A 24766-nucleotide genomic window follows, 5' to 3' on the forward strand; every position below is an offset into this window, starting at 1 on the left:
GAACTTACTATAACAATTATTTTTAGAGGATTTAAAACATATTTCCTATAGAATTATGATTATAAAAAATTATCATTACCGCAACATGATATTACATTAAATATATGCATTTACAAACTCATGTTTCGGTAATGAGAACTAAAAAATTGTCTATGTACTATGGCAAACAAAATTTCAACTTTTATCTGGAGACAAAAAATAAGAACTGCTTACCTGGTAGCCATCTTGAGTGTCAAAGTCAATTATGTCGCTTCCAGCAATTTTTTTAAATGTTAGCTCCATGAGGGCTTAAACAATGATTAAAAATTGTTGCGGAGGATAACAAAATTGGGCTTGGACGCATTTATATTCCTTATTATTGTCTCTACATTTACCGATGATCACCAAATACCACATGTTTCATTACTGTAAATGTTTATACATGCACTGAAGCTTTTAATATTTTAGATGTTTTTATTATAAATATTTCCATGTCAAAGAACCCAAATCCAGTCATGGATACATTGCGGTAATGAAAATGTTCTCCTTAAATGTACAAAATTGGTTTGTATGATGTCATTTGAAATCATGTGCAAAATAGTACATGAAGAGATGTTTGTAACTGTATGCTTCTTATTTTAATACTCTTACTTTGCATTTACTTTTTTTTAATCAAAATGTTTCATGAAATCTCATCATGAAGTGTAATTTCGTGAGAATCACCCACATATGGACCTCTGAAGTAAGGATGGCTAACGATTAATCACGATTAATCTATAGCAGAATAAAAGTTTTTGTTTACATCATATATGTGTGTGAACTGTGTATAATAACTTTGTATAGATAAATGCACACACATGCATGTATATATTTAAGAAATATTTACGTGGGTATTTACAGTTGTATTTTTATGTATAATTTAAATTATATATAAATATAAATACTTAATATATAAATAATGATATATATTAATTATACATGCATGTGTGCATATTTATATATACATAATTGTTATACACAGTTCACACACATATATGATGTAAACAAAAACTTTTATTCTGCTATAGATTAATCGCGATTAATCGTTAGCCATCCCGCAAATGTGTACTTTATGAAAGGACAGATTAAAATGGATAGATGGACAGGGTGATAGATAGACATATCTAGTGTTACAGAGCATGAAAACCTAAAATGCTGTGTTTAGAAAGCAGCATTTAAAACCATTTAAATGGCTAGAGATCAAGCAGGTGTGAGATCAAAATGCTGACAGTGAATTCCTGCAGGTGCACCCTTCATTTTTTTTATCTTAAAACCAACTCCACACAAAACTTCCATATTAGCTCTTTAAACAGACAATACATAACCCAAGAGCATTAAAAATGGGTGACGTCAAGTTAACTTGTGAAATAACAAACAAAACAATATACCTCGGCCTCTTATGCAGTATTATGCGGCGATAACAAGATCAGCGCCCAACTCAACATATCACTTATGCGTTTTGTCAAACTAATTTCACTGCAAAAACAATCCGAGTTGTCTGCTGAGCATCCGAGGTGTCACAATGCATCAAACTCCAATAAAACAACACTAATGGATTTTATAGATGATGAGGGAGGAGATGAAACCCGGAGAAACATTACGGCTGTAATTAACTTCAAATCCCAGTGTAATTATTATTGTTTCATCCGGCAGTTTCACCCACAATCGCTCCGCGTCTGAGCTTGCGCTGCGACGGCACCTCGGAGACCAAGACAAATTAGGCTCTTCTCGCATTATTTCAAGATATAAATAGTCTGTCAGCAGTTTTTCAGCAGTGGAGAATCGGAGTTAATTTAAACATTCTTCAAGATTAATGGAAGTGCTTTTCAGTGATATCCCAAGCTTTATTCCTGGGCATCAAACTGCTTAACACATTCTTCCGGTGAATGGTCCAGCCGCTCTTATCCACTGTGGCAGCGGTTAACCTGAAAACACCCCCTGTCATCCCTATAACCTACAGCTTTAAAGGAACAGTGTCTCCATAAAGAAAAATCATTATTCACTGAATATCCTGAAAAACATGTAGCATGATACTGTTTGCCGTCACACGGCATAGTGACAAATCTTGAGATAACTGCGTGCTCACAATGTGTATTCCTGTTACTGTAAGTCAAGCCCACTATAACTATAGCACTCGCTGTTATGCAACACTGAACAAATCAGACACTGCCATATGGCAGGCATATTTTAACATCCGACCTTTTGGGAGTAACACATCAAGCCAGACAGAGAGTGCAAATGAGCGCCTATGGGTTTTGTGACAGAACACCATCTAATCAAATAAAACAATGTTGAATATAAAAAAAAATTTAGCAGGGTGCTTTTGTTTGGTTTTTAGGGTCATGATGATTTCATGAGAGATTTTATGACATCCTCCAAGTAAAGAGGCAAAAGACGAGTTATAACAAACACATTACACTTAGGGACCAAACGGACTGAAACTGCATTCCTGCACTTATGTTGGAGAAGGAGGAAAACAACCCACATATATAATAAAAAATATAGGCCTAACGTGATTTGATCTTTTTGTTTGTTCTTGTAGTCTGAACCAGGCTACATAAAGACCAGGGTGGTCCAGACAGTCAGAATATTTTTGTGGAAAAGCAGAAAAAAAATCAAACAAATAATAATCGCTTTAAATAATAATCGCTCACATACGCATCATTAAAAAGATATATTTATATAGAAAGTTTATTGTTTCTCAGCCTTGCAAATGTTAACATTCAAGCAATTTTTAACCATTTCAGCGCAAGAAGATGCTAAAGTTAGAAGTTTTTTGCATGCACAGACGCACACACACCCAAATGGACATGCAGTTAAAAGCGCATGCACGGAGAGGTGCGTTTAAAAAAGACACAGAATCTTTCTTTCATATGACTAAAGATTTACACACAAAATAATCCACAGTCTTGGCAAGTATTCTCATAAAAACTGACAGTTATTATGTCTTAAAGGAATAGTCTACTCATTTTCAATATTAAAATATGTTATTACCTTAACTAAGAATTGTTGATACATCCCTCTATCATCTGTGTGCGTGCACGTAAGCGCTGGAGCACGCTGTGACGCTTCGATAGCATTTAGCTTAGCCCCATTCATTCAATGGTACCATTTAGAGATAAAGTTAGAAGTGACCAAACACATCAACGTTTTTCCTATTTAAGACGAGTAGTTATACGAGCAAGTTTGGTAATAAAACGTAGCGCTTTTCTAAGCGGATTTAAAAGAGGAGCTACATTTTATGGCGTAATAGCACTTTTGGGAGTACTTCCACTCGGCGCAGTAACACCCTCCCTCTCCCATTATGAGAGTGAGAAGGGGAGCGGACTTTTCAGGCGAGTCGAAGTACTCCCAAAAGTGCTATTACGCCATAAAATATAGTTCCTCTTTTAAATCCACTTAGAAAAGCGCTACGTTTTATTTTGTACCACCAAACTTGCTCGTATAACTACTCGTCTTAAATAGAAAAAACGTTGATGTGTTTGGTCACTTCTAACTTTATCTCTGATTTGTACCATTGAATGAATGGGGCTAAGCTAAATGCTATCGAAGTGTCGCAGCGCGCTCCAGCGCTTACGTGCACGCACACAGATGATAGAGGGATGTATCAACAAGTCTTATTTAAGGTAATAACATATTTTAATATTGAAAATGAGTAGACTATTCCTTTAAGGGGGAAGCACACCGGACGAGAAGCACAGTGCCGCATGGCGTCTAGGACAACTCGGGGTTATCATACACCTGGAAGTGCACATTAAATAGCGCGAGCTTAGTCAAACAGCGTCTACTTCAAAATGTAATCCGTTAGCAGCCAATGTTAATCGTCAATGATTTAGGACAAATATGATGTTATTTAATGTTAAACTATGTGAGTGGCGCGACAGGGCATCTTCCTAAGTCGTAGCTGGGCGCCGCGAACAGGCGCCACCTGTTGGCGCCGGTGAGCGTATCCGTATACTCATAGAAAAAAATGTGTTCGATTTTTTTAGAATGGCGGGGCGCTGCGTGGTGCTGAGCTGCACGTCCGGTTTACGACCCCCTTTAAGTGAACGTAAACAGTTCAGCTTTACCGGTATGTCAGCAGTACATAAATCATAAATCTGCTTATGTTTGTGTCATTATGGTAATCAAACAACAGGAGACAAAACAAAAATCACTTCTATAGCTTAAAAAATATTAAGTAAGGAATAATTGATGACGGGCTGTTGAATTATTAGGAAAATAAGGTGGTGATGCGACCATGACGCGAAGCGGAATGGCTGTTACACCTCGGGTGTGCATTATTTTTCAATAATTCAACAGCCCAGAGACAATTTTTCCGCTTATACTATGGTAACCACACCTCAAGACATCGATCACATGATAAATTTAAAGGAATTTGTCCGGTTTTTGTACTTAAATCTCTATTGTGAGTAGGACTATTTCTTCCGCGTCTCATCCAACGGCTCTTTTGCTTGATCCAAAACGTCATTTAAACCTGGCAATGGAGGCTTGCGCCTTTGATAGCATTCTAATGCAGTTATTAATAAAGTTATTAGAAAAAGGGCGACAGAGACACAGAGAGAGAAAGAAAGAAAGAGCAAGGGGGGGCAAGCGAGAGAGAGATTGTGTGAACAAGGCTACCTCTGTGCGACTCTAAACAGAGCTGTTATTACCTCGGAAAATCGTCTGTCATGTTGTTTTTGTTAGTCCGTTATTACAGTTTACTATGCGAAGTGATATGGAACTGTAATGCGGTCGAGAGAGCTGCCTAGAACTAAGTTTGCCGTGCATTTCCCAGAAAATAATTGCACACCTCAGAACATTCATCAGCCAATCAGATTCAAGCATTCAACGGACCCGTAGTATAATTATATTTAAATTATCAAATGAAGAAGAAGTGTTATTATTCATTTGATTCTATTTCTGTACCTATTTATTTTCTATTTTGATATGCTTGTAATTTCGTGTGTTTGTCATTACAGTATGTGCTGCTCACGTCAATGCATGCACACACACAGTAATGGCAGGTGAGCTCAGTCTCATTCCTGTGGCACATATGGCCCAAAATTCCCCTGCTGCTCAGGTATTCAAAAATGGAAAATCAAAAGCAAGCACTCAAGACGTCACAGATTCATGGGAGCGGACATCTGTTTCCTACAGGGACATCTCTCCAGGACTGACCTCTGACCCATGAGCCGTGAAGCAGATATTTTATAGAAAGAGGGACGTTGATGCCAAAACAGAGTTACGGCCACCTTGTGGTAAATGATGAAATCACACCGGCCCACTGCGAATTATCATATCCCTGCAGATTAGTGGCATAATGTTTGCTAAATCTGTTATGACTGACTGCATTTGTTCAAGAGCATGATTTACTGATTGTTATTTACCTGTCCAGATTTAGCAATGCTAAATGACCGAAGCAGATGGAGCCTTGCAATGCATAGTGATACAGCTGTTGTTGTGTCAACTTCAATATCTAATATTCAAGTCTATAGAACAGATTACGTAGATGCTTACTGCTTTGATGACTTAAATCTGTAACATGGGGACGAGTATTTTCATTTCTGGGTCTGTAAACATTCTAGTTTATATTTTGCACGCATTTGCTTTCTTGAAAATCTACATATTAAAACATTAAAGCGAATCAACTGACCTGTTACTCAGAGTGTCGTTGTTAAGGGACGCCTGACGTGGAAGTCCCGGGGCTCTGGTGCGGTCCCCTGGCGGCCCCTGGTACAGAAGAGGGGGTTCTTGCAATTTGGCCTTCTTCTCTTGAGGAGCCTCTTCGTGGCGACGGCGGGGGTCACTCACGCCCGAAGGCAGGACTGCCTCCGGCCCCCCGCTGTAAAACCAGGCCCCGGACTTGGTGAGGATCTCTTGTTGTTTTCGGCACAGGTTGCAAACCCACATTACCTGAGAGTAAGAAAACAAAAGTCAGGACACACAATAAAAATAGGCCATAACCTAAATGAGATGCATAAAAACCTGCTGTTGTGGGAGAAGCGAGACTGAAATGAATGAGTTTAATGTGAGCATTAGAAGTTTGTGCAGATTGTAAGAACCTCATAGGCAACAAAACAAACAGTGATGATGATGCTGATAATAAACATTTAAAGAAATACAAAAAATTGATAAATTAAAAGGGTTTGCACAAAATATACATTTTTACTCTAAAACTCATTTTTTGTGTGTAATTTTTAGATGTTAAAATCCCTATACCAGCTTTTAGTGCAAATGAGTCATTCAACTATGTCTTGTTAACATTAAATGAGACAGTATTTTTCTAAAAGAATAAAAAATACACTTAAATTGCAGGATAGCCCAAAGCAATATCTTTCTTACAATGTAAGTGACCATCGCATTATAAGCGTTGTGTCAAAAATGGACAGACTCAACAGCTTGGCCTGTAATTTACCTGTTGGGTTGTTTTAACCCATTGTTGGGTTAAATAGAAACATTCTTGGGTGCCCAACAGCTGAGTTTGTTCCTTTTTGATCCAACACTGGGTTGAAAAAAATATCCCAGCATTTTTAGTGTGTATAGCAACACCCTGGAAACCACTTAAACCAGTCGTATAACTATGAATTTATTTACATGCTAGCACTCACACTAAAACAATAAACTTCACCAATGCTGAGTCCACACCGGGCCGGGCTATACGCTGATTCTGTCCCTTGGGTCTCATTTTACCTTCATAACCTCACATACTCTGTACCCTATCTTCAAAGTTAAATCGCACCAACACAGAGTCTGACCTTGTTATTTACCTTGCAGAAATGTGTGGCCGTGGTATTAACACACATGTGACTGCCAGAATAAAACATAGTCGCATTAATCATCGTTTTTATAATTTCCAAACCAAAATATAGTCCTAAACAAAACAAAGTCTTTATGAAGGCTAACAAAGTTATGTAGGCTATGTATAGACCAGTTCAAATGATGTAAACAACACTGGTCCAGAAACACCTCCTGTTACAGTTTGTGACAGTTATTTTTTTATTTCACATATATTATTATCTTTAAGATGTTTGTTTAACTTCAGTTAATTCAGGTTTATATGTTCTGTTGGTTTATTTTATCCCAACGTTTATCTAGTGTTAAAAAACGGAAACAGGAAGTGCTTCTGGACCAGTGTTGTTTACATCTGTTGAAATGGTCTATAATCATAAGATAGAGAAGAAAGGACACATAGTTTGAAGGAATTTGGATAAGATGAGGAATTGAACTGTCAAAGGTTGTAAAACAGAAGATGTGTGTTTGTGTGTACTGTATTGTGATGAATGTTTGGTCTGTCAGCGACTGCCAAACGAAAAAATGCTAGCAGTGAAAATTTGATCAAGTGTTAAGTGAACCTTCATTGGTATCAAATAGCATTTCTTACAATGTCTGACCATGTCCAGGTCATATTTCATCCCGAAATCATAAAGAAAGAAACAAACAAGTTTTTGCATAAAGAAAAGTGTTGTTACATAATTTTAATGACAGTTAATCATGTACTGTACTGCAATTCATACCAAAATTGTTATTACAGTAATGCAAATAATGATAATTTAATTTTAAAACTATTTCACATCATGGCAGTATTTGTTTAAAAGGGGAAATATCATGAAAATCTGCCTTTTCCATGTTTAAGTGCTATAATTGGGTCCCCAGTGTTTCGATCAACCTTGAAAATGTGAAAAAGATCAACCCAGTAACTTAGTTTTGATAACCATTCTCTGCAAGCATGTAAAAAATGGGTCATTGAAATATGTCTCCTCTTGTGATGTCAGAAAGGGATAATCCCGCCCCTTAATCTGCACTATCCAACCACGGCACTGCCATTAAAGGGACACTTCACCCATTTGCATTAAGCTTTGTATAGTTAGAACTCCAATCATGTTTTTGAATGGTCGTGCATCATTTCCTCAGTTGCCGCTGAGACAGGAGAAATACAGATTTCAGTGTTGCACTTCCTTCTTTCAATGATGCAAAAATCATCATTTTGCATCATTAAAAGAAGGAAGTGCTATATCATTGTTGAGGGGTTGAGACTACAAACACCCCTTTTCTCATTCAAATAGGCAACAAATTTGAAATGTATGGTACATTTCGACTACAAATATGACGCACTTTCAATAAAGATTAATGTTTCTACGGGTGAAATGCTCCTTTAAGTGACAAGATCAGCTAATTTGCATTTAAAAGGACACACCCAAAAACTTTCTAGGCCGATATGGCTAAGAACTATACTCTCATTCTGGCATAATAATCAAGGATTATTGTAACATGTAACATGGCTGCAGGAGGCGCAATGATATTACGCAACAGCCGAAAATAGTCCCCCTAGTAACTTTAAATAGCAGGGGACTATTTTCGGGCAGTGTGTAATATCACTACGCCTGCTGCAGCCATGTTACGGCAGTAAAGTCCTTGATTATTACGCCAGAATAAGAATATAGTTCCTAGCCATATCTGCCTAGATAATCGCAATTTTTAATGTTCTGTCTGTCTTTTTTTTTGTCAAGTTTTAAATAGGAAAAATATCAAAACTCTTTGGGTATTTTTGAGCGCAATGCTAATGGTCTAATCAGATTCTATGGATTGTGCTAAGCTATGCTAAAAGTGCTAGCGCCAGACCCGAAGATCAGCTGAATGGATTCCAAAATGGTAAAAATTTAACAAAGATTTATTTAACATCTTAAAAAAGTCTTGTGAAATGGCCCCTTTAAAGGTAGTTTCTGCTTATTTACATTTTTATTTATTGTTTTTGGCATTAAGTACAATCGCAACTGTTGTAATTGTAATGATATCAACACAATGCAAAAATCATACCTAAGGGTTTCTTAAAGCAAAACATAAATTCAGTTTTGTCCATATTTTGATGGTGGAATGAAATGTGAGCAGGACATGTTTTCATAAAATGCACTCTTTCTATTGTTGTCTGAATTAAATCAAGTTGCCAGTCATTGACTTAACAGGCAGCATTTTTGTGCAAAACTACCTCTTAAAGAAAATAGTTTCAGTCAGGCTTCTAAGGCCATAATGTTAAACGATGTAGAACAATCCCAAGTGAGCTTTTTAAGACAACCAAATGAATACTCAATGACTACAATGATATAAAGACATTCAAATATCAAGACTTGACAAAATAGAAAAATATTCAGTTAAAATCTTTTGTTCCTGTGTTGATATACATTTCAATAGAAAGATGGGGCGGGACTTATCAAAAAGCTCGTCCAAAACATCCAATAAACATGAACCATAATTTGTTACCTGTGATTGTTAGTCAAAAGCAAATGGTTTGGGAGGTAGAGACATTAATATTCTAGAAAGGGTCTGATTTGAGCGAACTTTGGATGTGCCTGTGAGTGCAAGTTGAGTCATACAAATGTTTATTTGTTTACCTAGAGAAAAGCCTGTACTTTTCAAACTGTTACAAATATGCTCACTTGAAGATGAACTCTTTGTTTACAGACATCTAATAACGATTCGAGTTTGATTTCAATTTTGTAAAATAGCGCATATATGTAAAACATGTCAGACAAAACACATGTTAGGTTATAAATATACGTATGCTGTGTTGTTTCATCTCACGTTTGGGTATCAACAACCCAATACAGTTTTATATATAACCTAAAATCTGCTGTGTCTGATATCTAGATAAAAAACAACCCAGCATTTGCATTATTGTATCCAACAACATGATCGGAGCGGCTGTCCCGGAGCACTGAATATTTTATAAATGTTTGATAAAAGTGAAGATGTTGATGACGAGAGGGGAGTTATCATTCACCGGCTATAAAAGGCTGCCTGCAGGTGGGTCATGAATATTTAATGAGCTTCTATATTTAGAACCTAGCAGCTCCTAATAGCCTGTATGCATATTCATACGTCTGATTGGCTATGAACTTAAAAAGGACCTGTTAAACAACGTGTTAATTATGCAGCGACAAAATCAAAAACGACAAGTCGAGGAAAAAACATCACATTGTCTAGCACTATTTCTATTATTAGTTAAAATGCCTAAAGTACCATTAAAATACAGATTTCAATTTCAAAAACAAGCTGTTTAGCGACTACTTTGAAACACAATGAATCAATATTATAATTAGTGGTGGGCAAAGATTAGTCACGATTAATCGCATACAAAATAAAAGTGATTATTGGCATAATATATAAGTGGGTGCTCTGTGTAATAATTATGTATATATATATATATATATATATATATATATATATATATATATATATATATATATATATATATATATATATATATATATATATATATATATATATATAAATACAAACACATTCATGTATATATTTAAGAAATATTTACATGTATATATTTATTTATATTTTTATATATTCTATATGATATATAAATAAATAAAAAATTATATATAAATAAAACAATTCTGAAATGAATATATGTATGTGTATGTGGTTAAATATACATACTAATTACACACAGCATACACACATATATTATGCAAAAAAATCACTTTTATTTTGTATGCGATTAATTGCGATTAATCTTTGTCCAGCACTAATTATAATGCAGTCTTGTAAAAAGAAATATGCAGCAAATCAATGTCAAAAACACAATTAAAGCTAGCTTACCCATCTTGGATATGAATATTGTTAGGTCCGACAAAGAAAAAGTATTAATCAAAACCTGGAATCAAAACTTCAGGACCATGGACAGCTCCACGTCTATTTTATGCCAAAATCCCGTGTGATGGAGTTCAGAATCAAATCCCTTCTTCTGTTGTGAAAATTATGTTTCAGGTTTTGGTAAAAAGACATTCAGAGCAAGCCAGTACGTAAAAAATATTAAGAGAGGAATAAAAGCAACTGCTTGTTCAAGAAGATGAGCCAGACTGATCTGAGCAGCTCGTAATCGTGTTTTTTGTCACCAAAGCATCACTAACACGGCTCTCATTACCAACGCATGTGAACTCACAGCTCCAACAAGACTGAATCTGACTCATAATCCACATACAGCATTCTCTCACTCTCTTACGCTACTCAAAAATCTCCCATATTTATAATGATGAAGATAAAAACACTAACTACTATATACTGTATGTTGTCATACCTGCAGAAGTGCACTATTGTGAAAATTGTCAGTGAATAATGACTTACATTTCTGTAGCTCATACAAAGCTCTCATTTGACTAAGATACAATTAGGTGACTAGATAATAGGGGTGTGATGACATCATACATCTCAAGATTTCAGTCGCCAAATGTCAAACATTAACATGGATCTGTCATCCCACAATGTTTAGCAAAATTTACAGTAAAGACCAGACAGCTACTGTATTATTGGCACACACACGCAAGCTTTAGTGTCTGTGAAAAGCTTTCTTCTTTTCCATCAGCATTTTATACTCTTTCTCAAACACAAAGAGTTGCGGTGAAAGAGATCTTGTTGTCTGAGACGGCATCAATATTTACAGCTCGCGGTGTCCCGTGCGGCAAGGGGACCTGTCGGACATCACACACTGGAATATGATAGCACTACGAGAGCTCTGGTGACAAACATGAGGCAATGTCTAAATGCTTTCTTAAACTGACTGAATAAACACGATGGGAAATTTAAACATGTTACACATAAAGAATTGAATATGAAACTCTTTAAAATGGGTTACACTCCCCATTGAGATTGTTTAATTCTACACAAGGGTGGTCCAACTGTTGATCACATGACCAGCTGAATGTTTTCAGAAAAAATGGTCCCAAGCTGTCACTAGGACAGTGCCCTTTAAAAAGGCCCTAATATGTACCATTTAGGTACAGATATGCATACATTTGGTACAAATATATACTTCTGATGTACTAATATGATCGCTTTAGGTGCAAAAGTGTAGTTTTTGAAAGGGTTCCACCATATGTAGCTATTAAGCCAAATATTAAATTCATACGAAGAAATCAGAACATTTAAGTATACAAGTTGAGTCATAATAAATAAAATGAAATGACACAGGGAATAAGTATTGAACACATGATAAAACTGATAAAAATGCTGATGTGTCAAATACTTATTTTCCCCACTGTATTATCTTTACATTTTAACCCCATATTTTATAGCATGGGTCAGAGAGGTTAGCATCTTAATAAGTGCTGAGTCTCTTTAAACCCTAATCGTGTAAACCACAGAGAGAAGACATAGAAACCAGACACTGAGAAGCATCCAGCAATTCTATCTTTAGCACTGCATCCGGATAAAAGCTCTACAACTTGCGAGATACAACAGAGAGACCAGACAATTAAAGCAAACAATACACTAAGCAGCCAGACACAAACATAACACATATCCTCATCACTGCAAACTACAACCAGACAAACCATTAAATGACAAATCAGTGAGTGAACTGATTTGCCTTAAATGGACACAAACAAGACACAAATAGAAAAATTCTTCTAGAAAAAAACATTGAACAGTTGAGAACGACCGAGATCTCTTTAGTGTTTAAATAAGATTAAATGTAGACCAAATGAAGTCTCCCGCTTCTCAGATTCCTTTCCAAAGAAAAGGACACATTTAGGCCCAGTCCTATTTGTCTGTCTTACCCCTTACCCCTGCCTCTTAGTTTTGCACGTTCACGTGAGAGTAACGCCGCATTCAGACAGTCAGCGATGAGTGTCGCCGTCTCTTTCAATGAGGCGTTTCTAAATCTGCTTGTCATAAACAAATGAGTACGATCCACGGCAGTAACTTACGAAAGAAGGATGACGTGAACTCCACTGCTTCGTTCTCATTGGTAGTCGCTCCCGAAATTTGCATAAAGTTTAACTTTTCTTAACTTTCTCGCGTCGCTGGACACGCCCATACGGTCGCCAACAGTCACTTTTGCTTGTGCCGCCGGAAGTCGCCCGGTTTCCATTGAAATGAATGAGATCGCGGTGCTTTGCTACTGCTGGTCGCTGGCTGTCTGAATGTGGCGTAAGGACCAATTGGGATAGCCCTTACTCTCACGTGAATGTGCAAAACTAAGGGGTGGGGTAAGGCGTAAAACAGAGAAACGGGATTAGGTCTTAATCTCACACATGTCTTTTTTAACTGAGTTTTACAACTACAAGAATGTCTACAATCAAAAGTCAGAGATCTTGATATAAGCAAATTTGTCAAAAGTCCCTAAAAGAGCAAAACTCCAAATTAGCATCTTAGTTTTAAGAGAAACGTCTGAGAGACACTTAGATAAGTACTTGTTTCTGAGCGTATATGTGCATGTATGTATATCTGTGTGTTATTTTGTGTTTTTTTGGCTGTATAGACGGTTTCATTGGAAGCACGTGATACACGTCTGGTTCCGAACCTTACTTCCGGTTTCGTTTTTTTAAGGCTCTGACTAGTTGCTAAGCTGATCTCTTGAACAAATGCCTCGTCGAAAATAACAAATGTTTTGGTTTCCTAGGTAATCTATGTGTTGTTTTTTTGCTTGTTATATAAATAAACTACGTTTAAAGAACTTTGTTGTTATTTATTCTTAGCGGAGTTTACCGGAAGCTACGTGCAGCCGCTTGTTTATGTTGTTACTGCTGAAACGGTCTATAATCATGCATATGTGTGAATTATTTTGTGTTATACCACGGGGCAGTTGAATGCTTTATTCTGATTGGTTAAGAAATGTTCCATGGGCATTGATTATTTTTTTGTAAACCGCACACCTAACTTGTCAACGGTCTTATAAACAGACACCAGAGCAATGTTTGTGGAACCGTGGTATAAGCGGAATAATTATTTGAAAATAATGCACACACTTCGCGTCGTGCTGCATTACCACCTTGGGTGTGCATTATTTTCTTATAATTCAAGACCCGTCGTCAATTATTCCTTACATGACGTCCAGAGCAATGTCTGTGGTAACCGTGGTATATCATGGTATACCACTTCGCGTCGTGCAGCATTACCGCCTTGGGCGTGCATTATTTTCAAATAATTCAACGGCCCGTCGTCAATTACTTATTTTGGCTACATGAATGTCTATGAGCCTTTTTTGTGTTTTTCTGAGTGTGCGTGTGTGATGTTTTGTGTTATTTTAGTTATATGACATGTGTTCATGTGTTATTTTGGCTGCATGAGTGCAGTGTAGTAAAACTGTCGTGTCTCAGTGCAGGGTGTGTGACAGAGCAGCTCTTTGTCCAGAAGGACAATAGAAGAGGTCTCAGGTTCCTTTGAGAACAGATGGTGATGCAGTAAGTTCAACTGTAGTGTTATCTATAACACACCGGCCCTGAATTACCTCCTGAATTATAGTGACACCCCTGCACACACATCTTAAACATTTAAGACATTAAAGAGATGTCATTTGGGTTTTACGTTTATAGGTTCTGGCATGAACCAAATCAATATATCATTTCTATTATAAATTTGTTACGGAGTATAGTAAATGTATTTAAATATATAGAATAAACCTTAAAAATATCTTTAAGATTAATTTTGTCTATAAACTTGTAAGACTACATTTGGATTGACTTGGTTCCTTAAAGGGATAGTTCACTAAAAAATGTCTTTGTTCTGATGAACACGAAGGTAGATATTTTGAGCAATGTTTGTAAACAAAACGATCATGAGCCCTATTGAATTACATAGTGGGAAAAAAAATTTTTATGGAAGTGAATGAGGCTTACGAACATTCCTTAAAAAAATAGATTTTTCGTGTTGATCAGAACAAAGAAATTTAAACAGGGTTGTAACAACATTAGAGTGAGTAAATGATGACAAAATTTTCATTTTTGGGGGAACTATCCCTTTAAAGGTGTTTTAAGCGATTTCTGCCATTTTTCTACAATGTACAAAAATATATATTTTAAATGAAACAACTAAAATAAATGCAAAAACTGTGAATAAAGTAAAAAAAAGAAAATGGTATTGTGTTTATAAAAAACAAAACAATAAATGTCATTTTTATATTAAAATATTGTGAAACAATTTTTTCTTTAGAAATAAAATATGAATTGAATGCACAGAAATTGTTTAATTTCGAACAAATTTTGTTTTGTTTAAAATAAAATATTTGCAATAATATTTATTTTTTTTATCATGGTAGTAAAAATCATCTACAACACCTTTGATGTGTAAACATCTCAGGACAAGATGCACCTAAATATCAAAGCATAAACAAGAAAAATTATGCTAACCATTTTATCCTCCTGTTGCAATTCCACAGGGGACGAAAAGCAAGAGAGAAAGACAAGAACAGAAAAGAAGACCACAGAACAACTGTGAGACACACATTTAAAGAGACGGTCATGTACTACTGCAGCCAATCACATCATAGCTTATAACTTTGAGCAAAGTTAAAAGCAACAGAACTGCAATGGGGAAGAAACATCAAGGGATTAGATAAGCTGTTCCTGGGCTGATACATCCATAGCCCCGGGCCAAGACGCTGTTGCGATGAAAACAGAGGGAGTACCGCCCTCGTGTGGCTACTTTGGTAACTGCACAAATGTGCTATAAAGTAAAGAATTTCTTTTTGAAATTTTGTTAGTCGTAGTTAAAATATTAAAATATGGCTTCACATACTTTTCAAACTGCAATCCATAACTTTTTGGGTTACAAATACAAAATCAACATTCAAAACTGTCTCCTTACTAACTATGATTTATTTTTCGATTTCGCAATGTAATTTGTATTATAGATGACTTTATTTGACTTCACAAAAAGCAAATAACTGTGACAACTTCCTTGCAATTGTATGTTTGAAAAAGAGATGCGAGGCAAAATTTTATTGTACCCAGCATTGGGTCAAAAAGGGCAAACTTAACCCCCTGGGTTGTAATTTAACATTTGCACTGCAAAAAAATGATTTTCAAGAAAAAAAATTCTTAGTATTTTTGTCTTGTTTTCAGGAAAAACATTAAAAAAATTCTTAAATTAAGATGCCTTTTCTTGATGAGCAAAACAACCCAAGAAAACAAGTCTAGTTATTAGACCAAAAACATCAAATGTAAGTGATTTTGTGCATAAAACAAGCAAAATAAATCAGCCAATGGGGTAAGAACATTTTTCTTGAATTTAGTGTTTAAGAAAAATGTTCTTACCCCATTGGCTGATTTATTTTGCTTGTTTTATGCACAAAATCACTTAAATTGAATATTTTTGGTGTTAAAACTAGACTTATTTTCGTGGGTCATTTTGCTCATCAAGAAAAAGCATCTTAATTTAAGACTGATTTTTTTTTCTTGAAAATCTTTTTTTTTTTGCAGTGTGCTGGGTTGTTTCAACCCATTGTTTGGTCAAATATAAACATTTTCTAGGTTTATTTGACCAAACTGCTGGGTTTGTTTCTTTTTGACCCAACGCTGAACTGCAAAAATGACTTTCTTACTCAATATTTTTGTCTTGTTTTCAGTACAAATATCAAAACATTTATCCTGATTAAGAAGCCTTTTCTTGATGAGTAAAATTACCTAAGAAAACAAGTATTTAGACAAAAAAAAACATACATTTGAAGTGAATTTGTGCTTAAAACAAGCTAAAGAAATCTGCCAATGGGGTAAGTAAAAAATTATTTTTTCTTAAACATTTAATTTCAATTAAAATTCTTTAAATTCAAGAAAAATTTGCTTAACTTACTGGCAGATTTTTGCTTTACTTGTTTTAAGCACAAATTCACCTAAATTGTATATTTTTTTATCTACAAACTAGACTTATTTTGCTCATCAAGAAAACACATCTTCATTCAAGATTTTTTTGATATTTGTACTGAAATATCTGACTAAAAAGAAAACAAGACAAAAACAAGAAAACAAGACAAAAATACTAAGAAAGTAATTTTTTGCAGTGTGAGTTGACAATAACCCAGCATTTTATGGTGTATCTTATATATAGTATAGTATATACTGTGTAGCATTTAGTAAACAGTAAACAGCATTTAGTAAACAGAAAAGTATGTGCTAATATTTTTTGCATTAAAGCACATGAATCACCCGTGTCTGTCTACCATCAGTGCTTGCAGGAAACCTTTTTTCTTGGAACATGCATGCAATATTTGGGCCGTTTGTCTGTACCTTGTTCGAGCGTAGTGCAACTCTTCCTCCACACCGTGCACAGAACTTGGTTTGGCAATAAGAACAGAGGTGGCCACAGCCGTCGGCAAACTTGGTTTTATGGCAGATTCCGCAGGTGGGGGCGTCGCCCTTCTGTTCCTGGCTGGCCTGTGATTCCTCTCCCATCTTCTTCACCTGCTCCTTATAACTCTCAAATTGCTGGTGCAGTTTCCTGCAGGGGATAGAACGCGGCCAATCAGAACACAGCAAGTTTAAACATTTGGTGTCAATGAACCTGTAGTCTGTACCAAAATGAATGCCATTGACTGATATAAGTTGACTACACATTTTATAATGATACAAAACCCAAAACATGTTATATTGTGAATACTGTTTCAATTTAAATGTTCTGTATCCTTATTTTCAATTTCCAACCTGTTAAGTCTCTTAAGTTTCCGAAGGATATCACTAATCAAGAGGTAAAATTTTTGCAGAAAATACTACTATAATACATGTTAAAATTACAAACATTGATTTGAAAATAGCAGCATTTTAAAATATGATTTAAAAAGCAACTTTATCTTTAAATTGACACACTAATGTGCACTACACTATCATAAAAAAATAGTGAAAATTTTCACTAAAATGACCCATAGCTGTCACTGGGGCAGTAGGCTATATGTACAGATATGTAAACATCTGGTACCGATATGTACAGATTTTTTTACAAAATTACAATAAAAGCATATTTTAGAGGAGGGGTCTCCAACGTGGTGCCCGCGGGTACCTGTGAGGTGCCCGCCAAAGCAGATTCTATTAATAGTCTCAATTGTAATATTTATTTCTTACATATTTTTTATAGCTTTGCTTTGTTTACATATGTTAACATTTTAAACAATACTAAAACATATCAACACGTAAAATCAAATAAAATAAAATCAACACTGCAAAAAAATAGTTTCAAGAAAATATTTTCTTAGTATTTTTGTCTTATTTTTAGTAAAAAATATCAAAAAATTCTTAAATTAAGATGCTTTTTCTTGATGAGCAAAACTACCTGAGAAAATAGGTCTAGTTTTTAGACCAAAAAAATAAAATTTAAGTGATTTTGTGCAAAAAAAACAAGCAAGAAAAATCTGCCAATGGGGTAAGCAAAAAAAAAAAAAAAAAAAAACGTAAAAATTTTTCTTAAACACTAAATAAAAAAAAAATATAAGAAAAATTTGCTTACCCCATTGGCAGATTTTTTCCGCTTATTTTATGCACAAAATCACTTAAATTTGATATTTAAATAAACTAGACCTATTTTCTTGGGTCGCTTCGCTCACCAAGAAAAAGCATCTTAATTTAAGAATTATTTGATATTTTTACTGAAAACAAGACAAAAATACTAAGAATTTTTTTCTTAAAATAATTTTTTGCAGTGAACAAGTAAAACAAAGTTTTGAGTAGACTATATCAAAAAGTAGCCCTCCAGATTGTTTTATCCATTGTGGTAGCCCTTGCTCACAAAAAAGTTGGAGACCCCTGTTTTAGAGTAAAAAAACGTTATGCAAACACGAATAACACATAACAACTGATATTTAGATTTTTGTTAAATATAACCTCAAGATACCAGATCAGTTTGAGGATGCTTTCAAAACTTTTATAGATCTATAACATAATCTCATATCAAGAGTATTGATGTACAGTAGTTTCTCATTAAATTGAGAATGGTGGAGGTCAAAGGCTTGGGACAGACCCTGAAACGCTAGCTGTATGCCTGCATGATGCACATACATTTTGTATGTCCTGTCAATCAACCATAGCCACAGAAGGGGTTAACCAGAATTCACCAGACCACCTCCCCAAAATCAAAGACAGTTAAACTTTCACCCCAGGTTTGCTCACTCGGACCCACACACCAATGAAATGCAAGCACTCCTACTTCTCTCTACCAGACATGATTTCTGTTCAAGTCAGTGACCTTTCACCTCTCCAGGATCGAGTCACAACAGTCAGCAGGTCTGCTTACAAAGGCCCTTTTGACCTCTGAACTCCTAACCCCAGCACATGTGGATATACAGTACCGCTCACTGTCTGACCCTGCACCCCTCTAAGATATCATTTTGCAAAAAGTTACATTCGGTTTTAGTCTGTCTATGTAGCTCAATGTTTCTGTAGCTCATCTGGTAGAACATTGCATCAGCAGGGCAAAGGTTGTGGGTTCGACTCTTAGGTAACGCACATAGAAAAGTATAGCACTTTGGATAAAAACATCTACCAAATGCATGAATGTAAATGTAGTCTTTCAAATGTGACAAGCAGAATACTATTTTTTAAGGGACAGCTCACTTAAATTTGATTTTATTCAGTCATTATTCATTCATTTTTAAATCCGATGACCCTATTCCCTTTAAAAAAAGAGCTGTAAAATAGCTACTTTTATGGACTACATTTTTATCTCTCTTTTTTTAATCTTAAAACTCCAAGCAAATATCCTGAAACAATTGTGATCCTGTCTGTGAAAATCAAGCTATAAAGTCATTTTTTGTGAACATTCTGTGAATATATATAACCTTGATATCTTTAAAGGGATAGTTCACGCAAAAATGAAAATTTTGATGAACACAAAAGAAGATATTTTGATAAATGATGGTAAGCACACAGCTAATTGGGTCATTCTACAAAAAAGGTGGAAATGCTTGTCCCTTGCTTTTGCAGACCCCTTAATCATTTAATTTGACCCAATAACCCCATAATGATAAATATTTAATAAATATAGACTGTCCTTAAAATGATGAGAGAGTTTATTTATTTAATAATAATATTCCTTTTTTTTTAAACATTCTTTTTTAAATGTCTGGCCCGGAAAATTGCCCTGTCCCTTCGATCATACATGGAAGTTGAACTGTGTACTTATTATTTAAAACCATGTTTTTATAAAACAAATCTAATTTACATTTACCTTTTACCCTGTATGAATTTACTGCAACACTGAAATTGAAAAAAATACACTATTAATATGAATAATATCAAATAAACCTTTGTCCCCCAAATTTATGTCATTGGTGTTACCCTACCCAAAGCACTTTTATTTTGAAACAATGCATCAGCTCTTTGAAGTTTTTCTTGGGGCAAGAGGTCAGTAAAAGAAGTGCAGTGGAAGAAGGCAAAAGGTTTTTGAGATGTCTTACCTTATTTGTCTAAAATATCATGATATATCTAAGAATTTTGAGATAAGATTTTTTGGATGTCATTAGTGTTACCCTTTTTTTATAGCTGGGAGTGTTAAGATCTTTACATAAAAATACATTATACTGAATACGTATGTGATTGTTACATCTCTGATGAAATGGCACATGGTTAATGGCAGCCATTTTGTTAAAATATTAGTTTTTTTCTTTAAATTGTCATTGGTGTTACCATCATTGGTGTTACCGTCATTAGTGTTACTTCTCTAATGAGTTCTTCCTAAGCATTATTCCTTTAACTGACCAACATAAAAGCATACAAACAAAACAAGATGGAATATTTTATGAAAGTTTACAAGTTTTATCATATTCATTATCTTTTATTATATTCTCATTTTGTCATTGGTGTTACATTGTGTCATTGGTGTTAAACCAAGTTTTGGTGTTATGAATGTATTTTCTTGTACTTTCTAGTAATATTTTGTTGATAATATGGGATGTAAGACATTGTTGATATTTCAGTTTTTGCATCAAAGCCTTTTTGGTTGAATATTTTTGTTTTTGTTGGTTTTAAAGAAAAAAGTCAAACTGAGAATCAAATAATTTCATACAATGCTGGGTAAAGATGAAGAATTTAATTAAACAAATATTAATAATCAATTATATTTCTTGCTGTTATAATTCCTCTACTCAACCTTTAACTAAATACACAAGCTGTAATTAGAAAAAAATATTTAGTATCAACATTAATGTTGTTTAAATCACAGGTAACACCAATGACAAATAAAGGTCTCATGGATTCTTTTTTTAAATGTATTAAAAAGTGAAAAATAGATTAAGCTCCCCGTTTTGCGGATTCATAGATTTGACAAGTTAATTAATACTATTAAAGACGTTTTGGGTATGTTGAAAGAAGTTCTTTTAAGCAAATTTCCAACACCCGAATTCCACCTTTTCTGTAGAATGACCCAATTGTAACCATTGACTACCATAGTAGGAAAAACAAATATGGTATGCGTACCATCATATAACAAAATATCTTCTTTATCATTTATCAAAATATGTCCATAATATTTGTTTTCCTACTATGGAAAACTGTGTGCTTACCATCAATTATCAAAATATCTTATTTTGTGTTCATCAAAAAAAAAAAATTTTTAAAGTTTACAACAACATGAGGATGAGAGGATTATGACAGAATTAAAATTTTTGGGTAAACTATCCCTTTAATATTGACCGAGTAAGACCATATCAAAGATTGAAATCAATGTGAACTCAATCCAACTTTGATGCTCCTAAACTCATAGTTTATGAGATTTTAGCATGGATTTCACAGAAAGGGTTTATAAAAACATGATGATATGAGTGAATCATTTCTTCCTATTCCTTTAATACTAGTGACTTTCATCCCATACTGTATGCAGCATATAGAAACGCTGCACACATCTGTCAGGTAGTTGATATGTAGATGATGTGAATGCTGGAGGAACTCCAGAGGTCTGGCAGCCGGCAGGTCAGGTGCACAGGCTCAGATAGCATTACAGACAGCTGGAGACCACAGTACACCTCACCTCCGGCCCATCGGCCAGGAGACGCATAACCCATAATATAATGTCTCATCTGACACGCGGCAGTTAGAGAGACGTCAAAGAAACATGAGCCATAACATTGATACAGACTCCTTTAATAAGTAACACCACAGCCATCTGAACAACTACACATTACTTCTCATGTATTATAAAACCCAGGCATATCATGTCCATTATTTGCTATTTTCAATAAGTTTTAAGGTACATTTTTGTTCTCGCCATTTTTTAAGGCCAACAATTTTAATCTGTATATATGACATGTCCAATAGAAACATTATTACATTAAACTATTATACTTTAAATAATGAATGAAATTAAGTATTTTAATATTGACTAAATGCAAATGTCTTATTTTCACACTTTAAAAATCCTTGTTGCACTTAATTTTTTTACTTTAATTAATCTGAATTTAAAACAGTGCTTCTCAAATAGTGGGGCGGGACCCCCAGGGGGGGCTCGAAGCGACACCAGGGGGGCGCGCGAGACCCCGGGGAAAATACTTTTCAGGAAGTGATTTTTTTTTGCACCGTCACTTAAAGACATTACACCCCAAACACACTGATAAGCCGCTTGCGTTTTTTATTATTATTTATTGATTAATTGATTATATTTAATTTAATTTTTCAGTATTAAATGGTCAAAAAATATACTGTAAATAAGAATTGATTTTTTTATTTCAGACAAATTGATGCATTTTTAGTCTTTTCTGTTACAGACTAAAAAACAATGTTAATAAAGTTATTCTTTGTTGTTAGTTGATTGATATTTCTTTTTTTGTGTTTTCTTTAATGTTAATAAGAATACAATGTTTTGCAGATGTGTAATTTTATAGACAAATTATACTATTTACAGTCGCGCCGGAGAGTTGGGGGGGCGCAAAATGTTTACTTCTTCCTAGGGGGGGTCGTGAGAGAAAATAATTGAGAAGCACTGATTTAAAATTAATTTAAACTTTCTTTACTAGTGAGGAGTTTATATAAATTATTATAATAAATTATAAAATTAAAATAAAGTTGAAATAACTGAGGGTCATTTAACTTTATTTTTATAATAGCAACTCCTCACTAGTCAAAAAAGTTGAAATAAACTGTAAATTCAAGTTGATTAAACGTAAAGAAGACATAGCATGAAAATCTGACTTTTTTCATATTTAAGTGCTATAACTGGGTCCGCAACGTTTTTATTAATCTAGAAAATGTGAAAGAGAACAACTCAGTAACTTAGTTTTGGTAAACCATTCTCTGCAAGCATGTGAAAAAAATAGGTCATTGAAATTTGGCTCCCCTTGTGATGTAAGAAGGGGATAATACTGCCCCTTAATCTCTATCCAACCACAGCACTGCCATTTAGTGCAGAGATCAGCTCATTTGCATTTAAAATGGCACATTTTTGCTCACACCTGAAAAGTGACAATTTTAACATGTTATAATAAATCTATCTATATGATATTTTGAGCTAAAACTTCACATAGGTACTCTGGGGACACCAAAGATTTATTTTACATCTTAAAAAAGTCTTGTGAAATGTCCCCTTTAACAATTTAAGTGCAGAAAGAATTTTTTACAGTGCTTTGGTACAAAAATGATAAAATTTCTCCTTTCAACACCATTGGATTTTATCTAAGAGGAGCATAAACAAGAAGAGCTGTTTACTTTTTAATACAAGGTTTCAGTGTATTGGAAAATAAGGTCTATCTACACAAATGGCTCCGCACTTAAAGGATAATTCCGGTATTTAACACTTTGAGTCTCATTTCTGGTTTGTTTTGGATGAACTACAGTGATGGACACAGAAATTTTGACAATGGGTCGTGTCTTGACTTTTCGACTCATTTAGAAGCGTCTCTTGACTGCTTCAGAATGGAAGTCAATGGCCATGCACAAACATGTCATTAAAACAACACTTAACGTTCATTTTCAAAACTGTACTACTCACCGAGTGCTTCGTGGTGTTCGTTGATGATTAAAAACAAATATATTGGCGCAATGTATGATTTCAATCCGTGTTATTTGCTATAGTGGAACTATTTTTTCAGATACCTCACAACCGCGTATATACTTCCGCTCTATATTTGAGTCTGAAGCATGAATGAACGAAGTCCAACAAACTGTAATAAAACAGTAGCATACTTTCAAAATCAAGTTTATTTATAACAGTTACACCATCCAATATGTTTTTTTCATCGGCAGAACAATAAAGAAGATATTTTGCAGAAACCCCAGTGCTCTGTCATGCAAGTCAACAGATCCGCACACTTTAAGAGCTAAAGCATATATATCCAATACAACAGTAATCCCCCATAACTCCGTGTGACATATTGACATCTTGTGAAGCAAATCAATCAGTTTTTGCAAGAAACTGAACGTTATTTACAACACTATTAGCGTAAATGCCAAAGCAGGAAGCGCGCTTTACGTTCAAGGCGATCTCTTCCACACTGGTGCCGTTTGGTGGCTGTTGGCTATGGATGTTGGTCTGTCTGCGCCACCTATAGAGCGGGAGCGTGAAGCGCACTTCCTGCTTGGCAAAAGCTCTGCATTAACGCTGTAAAATATTTATATATATATTCGAATCTCAAAACTGAAAATCGAATGTCAACCCACGGAACAAATATTCGAATATTCTGGTCCAGCCCTACAAATATGGGAAAAATTTCTTCTGAGAGAAACCGAGCGAAAAAACTACAACCACATGTAAAAACAAACAGACCCTTTTCTGTTTCCCGGCGGCGGAGTGATATATCAGCGAGCAAACAGTCTTCCAAGAGAAGTCAATGGAATTTTACAAAATGCCAAATAAAACACGACAGAAACTGTATTTCGCTACACAACTTGTTTTTAATCATCAACGAACACCATGAACCACTCAGTGAGCAGCACAGCTCCGAAAATGAACGTCAAGTGTTGTTTTAATGACATGTTTGTGCATGGCCATTGACTTCCATTCTAAAGCAGTCAAGAGACGCTTCTAAACGAATCAAAAACTCAAGACACGACCCATTGTCAAAATTTCT

At 34.9% G+C, this 24766-nt stretch overlaps 1 protein-coding gene across 27 annotated transcripts in view; it reads right to left on the minus strand.

Moving 5' to 3' along the window:
- Positions 1 to 24766, minus strand: part of rims2a (regulating synaptic membrane exocytosis 2a) — a 200943-nt gene that overhangs the window by 147588 nt on the left and 28589 nt on the right. For 24 of the 27 annotated variants that reach the window (XM_073872457.1, XM_073872441.1, XM_073872437.1 and 21 more), the window contains 3 exons: positions 17013 to 17223; positions 15138 to 15149; positions 5657 to 5916 (listed from right to left, as the gene is read on the minus strand). In XM_073872457.1, coding sequence (XP_073728558.1) covers positions 5657 to 5916; positions 15138 to 15149; positions 17013 to 17223 — 483 coding nt within the window. The remainder of the gene's footprint in view (positions 1 to 5656; positions 5917 to 15137; positions 15150 to 17012; positions 17224 to 24766) is intronic. The other 3 variants (XM_073872438.1, XM_073872448.1, XM_073872463.1) reach the window with 1 other exon arrangement.

Source organism: Misgurnus anguillicaudatus, chromosome 10, assembly GCF_027580225.2.
Source record: "Misgurnus anguillicaudatus chromosome 10, ASM2758022v2, whole genome shotgun sequence".
Lineage (NCBI taxonomy): Eukaryota > Metazoa > Chordata > Actinopteri > Cypriniformes > Cobitidae > Misgurnus > Misgurnus anguillicaudatus.